Source organism: Alnus glutinosa, chromosome 10, assembly GCF_958979055.1.
Source record: "Alnus glutinosa chromosome 10, dhAlnGlut1.1, whole genome shotgun sequence".
NCBI lineage: Eukaryota > Viridiplantae > Streptophyta > Magnoliopsida > Fagales > Betulaceae > Alnus > Alnus glutinosa.
In genome coordinates, this window is record NC_084895.1 from 22,958,208 (window position 1) to 22,965,332 (window position 7,125).

Genomic DNA, 7,125 nt, shown 5'->3' on the forward strand with positions numbered 1-7,125 from the left:
GAACTACATTATACTCTTATTAACTTAATCTGATTATGTACATGACTCTATTTGTATAGAGCTTACAAATAATTTGAATAGTTTCAAAAGTATAAATTTGTAATTTAATCCTAATCAAATTTATTTGCTTAGTGTAATTCAATCCTCATTTATAACTAGTTTTTTTTTTTTTAAGAAGAATCTCTGCATTTATAGATCTTGCTATAGTCCCTTTGGTACATAATTGTTCTCATATATATAAACTAATATTTCCATAAACGTCTTTTTTCTTCTTCGGTACGTAGAAATGCATGCATGCATCAAATCACATGAGATATGTAGCTATATTTTATTCAGAGAGAATATATAAATAGACGCGCACACATATATAGATATATATATATATATGTTCTACATATGAATATAAAGCAATAAGCTAATTAGATGTAAAGTAATAATTAGCTAATTAAAGAACGATCAAACAGGCACTATAAAAGAACGGAACCCATGTCGAAGGCTTGCTCTCCATACATCCTCGATATTTAACAAAGTGTTTCCACACTCGTTCACATTCCACCCTTCTAAGGCATGCAATATCCCAGCAATCCGCCAAGCACTTATCACTTTCCTTGGTAGCCAATTCTGTCACATAATGAAATATGGAGTGTTAAAATCCTAACTAAATGATTAAATTTATTGTTTCATTTTTTATCATCAAAAGCTTAAACGGTTGGAATAATTGGTGATTTTAAATATTAACCTCACAAGAGTGCATGTTGATGAAAGATGTGGGGGTGATCATTGCTGGTGTGCTGTAGAAGAAGCAATCTTTCCGCATTTTCTTTGGTGGGAACTGAGAAAAGGGAATGAATAATGTTCCTTTTAATGCCTTCAATTGTTCGTTTTCGTTCCATCCATCTCCCACTAACCATGTCTGCAAGTCTCATTATGTCATATATATCAATGATATCATATAGTTTTAAAAAGTTTAATTAATTAGCTCCATTAACTGAAACTATAGGGTAGTAAACATTCTTTTTTTTTTAAAAAAATTATTCTTTTTTATATTATAATTTCGCCATGAGTCTCATAAAAGGGAAATGCTTATGATGCATGCTACAATTTTTACTACAATCTCTTTACAAAATGACATGATGGTCCACGTCACTATTATTTCAACTACAATCTTCTAACAGCATTAATTCCTCGTAAAAATCTATGGATACACCGTACAAATTTCTCAATTATACACTTGTATTCGAGTGTACGTCTTTAATCCAATAAAATAAAAGGAGAGTTGTTTAAAGTGAACTGCTAAATACATATCATTTCTTTCTTTAAATCCACACAAAAAGAAAGAATGTGACAATAAGCAATTATTGTCGCATTCTTTCTTTTTGTGTGGATTTAAAGAAAGAAATGATAATATTAATCATGCATGAAATGGGCTGCAAAATTTACCTTCTGATCAGCAAAACTTGTTGAAAGGATCAAGCTATTTTTCACCTTTGTGGTCAGCCTTAATTGAAGCTTCTCATACTCATCCTTATATGGTAGTGCAACCTGAAACAATTATAGTATAGCGTTAGAAAACTAAATGAACATTTTAATGTATTTTCTCTATTGTTTAATATAACAGTAAATCGCATAGCTAGGTGAAATTAAAATGAAATCTATATATTATTCATGTGAGAGACGAGTATTACTCGTAGAATATTGAATACTTTTTATTCGTATTTCCATGATTAATTCTATTAATATTGTCTTTACATATAAAAGACGGCTTTGATTAGAATAAATTGATCTTGTTTAAGCCAAATGCTTGAATAAACTTGTTTTAAATCACCACTTAATCTTCTAAAAGTTTAAAAAGTTATGAATGATTGAATTTAATCATTTGATGTAATACCCTAATACTTCTCTTGGATCACGTGCAATTCGACTACCTTCTTTTTCCCTTTTTAAGTTAAGAAACATTAAAAAAATAAATAAATAAATAAAAACATTGCTACATGGGTCGAGCAAGGATTTTATAATTAAAACGTACCTGAATACCCATTTCACATAGAGCATCGGCAATGGCATAAGCAACCTTAGTAAGGTTGCCCCTAAGAAACACTTGAGTTGTTCCTTTCGGAATACTATTTAGCACCACAGCCACCACTAAGCTGCTTCCATCTACCAGCTTTATTTTAAGGTGTGGGTACTTTTGGATGTAAAGCTCACCATTTTTATTAAGTTCCTCCCCCTGCAAAAATTTACATAAATAAAGGTTGATAAAATACTGTGAGAAAGAATGAATATCCATGTCTTTTCTTTGTGTTAGTTTCTTCAACACTTCCAATAAGAGGAGCTCATGAGGATAAAAATATAAAAATAAAACTGAATCATATTAGAGATCCAGTATATGGATTGAATTTCTCTTACATCAACAATTCTCCATTGTGCAAACTAATCATTGGATCGATAAAAAAAAGTTTCAATTAATATATTAGAAAGCTGGATTTTTATTTATTTACTTTTTTTCCGTAGCGAATAACAGAAGTAAACAAACCAAAACAGAAGAAACGTAAAAAACAAAGAGACACGTACAACAAGGAATGAAGCACCTAAGTGGAATTCAAATTACTAATCGAGACAACAACAACGGGGTGAGATAGAATGTGAATGCTTCCATTTTGACCAGTTGAGATGATCCAATTAGTAAGATTGTGGGTAGACCTAGAATTTTCACCAAGATAAGTGTACGTAGTTTCGATCTGTTCTTGATCAATTTAATATTAGAAAGCTAGATTTACTTGCCTGATTTAGAAGACCTAGACTTAGCACCTTAACTCCTCTCACTTCAGCATCTAGTATAGCTTCTTCAATCAAGTTGTTGAGGGATTCCCTTCGCCATTGTAACATGTACTGAAGGTTAAAACAAAAACAAAGACAAAGGAAGAAGTTAAATAAAAATAAAATAAAAACTAGTTGAATCAAATTGAATGTGACCAGCAATAATTGGGTTTGGTTTGGGCCGGGTTCAATTCTAGTTGAAATTGAACTCGTTGAAATTAGAATACGTCTCACAATAGGACATAAAGAGCACATGTCCCAATGCCAACGAATCCAACTCGAACTAAAACTGAACACAAGTCGAATCACAATAGTAAGAGAAATGAACGTTTCTTACATTTATATTGTATTTTGGTATCATCCAAGACTGCAATTTGAGCTTTTTGAAGGTGATGCTCTCTAGAACAAATGTCTGGCCATAGTTCGAAGTTAGAATCAGAGACCATAGTAGTGTCACAGGCCACATCGACCACAGGTACCATTTGGACGTGTGGGGCCTTGAGGCCAAGGAGGCAAATCCTAGCCGTAGATGATAGATGGACTCTGGTGTCGTTAGATGCGATAAATGTACCACATCAGGTAACTCTTCACGTCTTTTTAGTGAAGCCTCGTATAGAGCATCTGAGGATTTGTCCATGGTTCCATACATGTGATCATATATAGGCATGAAAAGTGAATAGTTGGTGCGGAATTTGGTATGATGTAGTGAATGAAATCTGTTGAGTCAAAAAATTTAGATTATAATTTCCTGAAATTCATATAATGAAAACAACAATAATAGAGATAATAATAGAAATAAATTTTGATTAGTTGATTGATTAGGCATAGGTCAATTGTTTAAAAGGACTGAAACTTAAAAGTATTCTATAATGAACGTAGTTCAGATATATGGTTCATCAATGGTGATGGACATGTTCTCAAAATACTATGGTTTCTTTTTTTCTTTTCTTTTCTTTTTTAAAAAAAAAAATTAGAAATGTTTTCAAAGATTAAGGTATGGATATTTTTGCAGATTCTGTTAAGTTTTGACCAACATTTAAATCCTTGCAAATTTTTTTATTTTTTCTTTTCCTTAAGAAAAAAAATGGGGTATTTTGAAAATTTTAACAGGATTTAACAGAAAATTCAAACAGAGGGTTAAAATTGAAATTTTTTTTTTTGAAAGATGGACGTCCTAAATTGACACTTTTTAAAGTTTGAGTACTTAATTGCAAAAGTGAAAAAAGATCAGGGGGTTATAAGTGAAATTTTTTCAAAACAATATATGAAATGCATAGAACTAGTCCGATCGATAGGATTTGACGTGTTTAAGTGGCTAACACCTTTTTTTTTTTTTGAATTGACTCATATATATGAAAAGTCACTTAAAACACGTTACGTCAGCTAGTGTAAAATTGGTGAAGATTAGCATTACTTTATCAACATTCATCACTTCATTATTTACTATATTTATTACTATTTATCATCTTATCATTACTTTCCATAAAAAACAATAAATATGGTAAATATTAATTAAATTTTAAAACAACTGTTGGGATTTGAAAAATATACTAAAAATCCAATCCAACAAAGCATATATATAACATTGAAAAGAGAATGCAAGGTTATATATGTGGATGACTTACGAAGGGGTGTACATGAAGTATTTGAGCGGGGGAAAGACAGTGAAGAGCCACTTTGGAATGAGCTCGAGATTGCAGTGACCCAAGTTGTTCATGAAGTCAATATATGTGATATAACCGAAGTAGGATGCTATTGAGGCTGTCCCCGCGAACGATGTTGTCAACAATGGTATCGCGAAGAGTATGAAATACGCTATGTGTTCTGCAAACGGATGGATCACAGCTGCCATGCATATATATGTGAACATCAAGTTATTACTAATTAACCTCATTCTTGATTGAACATAAAAATTACAAAACTAACAAGTGTAATTTCTTTTTCTTGAATCATGCTGTACGGCCAGAGTTGTCAAAATAGTACTGTTATTCTTCTTAATAATATATGATGGACGATATGGCTTTGATTTATATATGTTCTGTGGGCATGTGTGCACGTATTAAATAATCACTTATTTTAAAGGTTTAAGCTTATAAAAAAATAGTTTATTTAATATATCATTTACCTAATATTCTCACATCCCTTCGCATGTGAGATTAAACTCATTCTTAATAAGTGAGATTCAATAAGCATGTAGAATATTCATTTCAAATTTGAGAAGTGAAAACAAGTGAGAGAAGAGTAGAGATGGTTATCATACGGTGCCAATAATAATTATGGCTTTTCCTTTGGCAACCGATTCAGTTATTTAACTTATTTCGAGTTTGATGGAGAATTTTTGGAGTAGATATAAATAATTGATGCCATACAAAACAGATAGAACTTTTGAAATTTTTGTATAGAAAAGTGATTTTTTTTTTTTTTTTTTGTTAGTAGTGATTTTGTGTTTGAATAATAATATTAAATTATTGATATGATATAAAAAATAACAATATTTTGAGGTTGTGTTTTTTTTAAAAAAACCTTGCATCAAAATCGAGGTAATTAACCCAATCGGTTACCAAACACGTACAACCAATATCTTTGCTTGTGAGGTAAAGATTTTTTAAGTGAGTTTTGTTTTTGAATAATAAAAAAAAGTTATTAATATAATATAAAGTAGAAAGAATTTGTATGAAAAAGTTTTAAAAAATTAGTTTTGTAGTGAGTATTTTTGTTTGAATAATAATTTATGTAATATAAAAAGTTAAAAAAGTTAAAATGTTTTAAAGTTGAATTTCTTAAGAAAAATTGAAGGTGAAGGCAAAAACCTTTGCCTTTTCCGTCTCTTTTTTCTTTTTTACGTATTTTTAAGTGTTCATTCTAAAGTACCTATCTTCTTTCTAACGTGACATCTAAAATTATTTTTGAATAAAATATTAAGTAAAAATATATATAATATTCAATGATAATTTTTACCGACCGAACCCTTAATTAAACATGTAATATTTGTATATTATATATAATATAATATAATATATATATACGTACGTAAAAAAATGTAGTATCTTACAGGTAATTGGTTCAGTAACAATGGAAGAATGGTGGTGGGAATGATAGCGAGAGTAAAGGTAATGGTGGTGCAATGCTCTGTGAAGCCAGTAGTAGAGGAACTCCACTGGACCCGCATGAAGCAGAGTTGCCATAACCACACCATCACTTCTCCAGAAGGGTAGGTTATGAGTCCCTGGAAGATTAATCATATAGCCTACGTAAAATAGTACTCCATTGAACAAGATCTGATCATCCCTGTCAACAAAATATCCGTCAAATCATGCATGTGTCAATTGATGATCATGCAAGTAGATTAATTTCTGAATGAAGCTACTAATTACTTACCAGCCCCTTTCTCTATCAACCTGCTCGAATTCGATACCTTTGTCCACGATCCTATTATTGCCTTTGGCTGTTCGGTAACGGGATAGAGAAATCCATATCTGGTTGTGCAGCATCCTCACCAAAAGGAATGGAAGTATGAGGAAGTACACGGGGTCTCTCTCACTTTCTCCCTTTACCATGAGCGAGTAAGTACTATGAACCGCCCATGGAGCCAAAATCACGTACTTAATTCCCAACAGGAGAACACAAAATTAAGGAAATTAAGTTAAAAAAAGTACGTTAAAAGAACAAAGATCGATGCTTTATGAAGATCAGTGTAATGAACCAATATATATGACCTAATAATTTGTACATCAAACTTGACCATAAACTGCAAGCATGTCCAATACCTTGAAGCTACCAAGAGGCTTCCATGGCCAGTCTGTGAGGATCCCTGGTTTCGTAGCCATACTCCTAAGGTATTTGTGCTATTTGTGCATGGCTTTCGAGGGCTATATATAATGCATGCTCTTCTATTATTCGTAAATAAAAATATAAAATGTAGAAATCGAAGCCGCCGGCCATGAACGCAATGACAGGGTCCCCACGGCCGAAATGCCATGTGGCATGCCGTTACAGGCTCCTTTTTTTTTTTTGTGTCATGCCCGAGATTTTAAATAAGATATTATTATTATTATTATTTTCTCTGAATCAAGATATAAATTCAAGGTCAGGGCAGTACTTCCATTGATATTGATACTTCTTTTCTCGTACGTACACAACAAAACCCACTGCATCACTCATCGGCCATCGTTTGACAGATTGAGCACGTACAGACGCGCAATTAATTGTAGAAAAGCTGCCATGAAAGCAATTAAATATCCCCAACGCCCAAATGGCAATGCAATGTGGCATGTTGCCAGCCGACTTGATACATTTTGGAGCTAAGAA

At 32.0% G+C, this 7,125-nt stretch overlaps 1 protein-coding gene across 1 annotated transcript; it reads right to left on the reverse strand.

Moving 5' to 3' along the window:
- Positions 1-315: 315 nt before the first annotated feature.
- LOC133880012 (very-long-chain aldehyde decarbonylase CER1-like) lies at positions 316-6,657 on the reverse strand. Its single transcript, XM_062318867.1, has 10 exons — positions 6,585-6,657; positions 6,196-6,419; positions 5,870-6,105; positions 4,443-4,662; positions 3,155-3,533; positions 2,782-2,889; positions 2,027-2,227; positions 1,441-1,542; positions 740-913; positions 316-621 (listed from the first exon to the last, which is right to left on the reverse strand). The coding sequence occupies exons 1-10, from the start codon at positions 6,642-6,644 to the stop codon at positions 457-459; spliced, it is 1,869 nt and encodes a 622-aa protein (XP_062174851.1). The 5' UTR covers positions 6,645-6,657; the 3' UTR covers positions 316-456.
- Between the last annotated feature and the right edge of the window lie 468 nt (positions 6,658-7,125).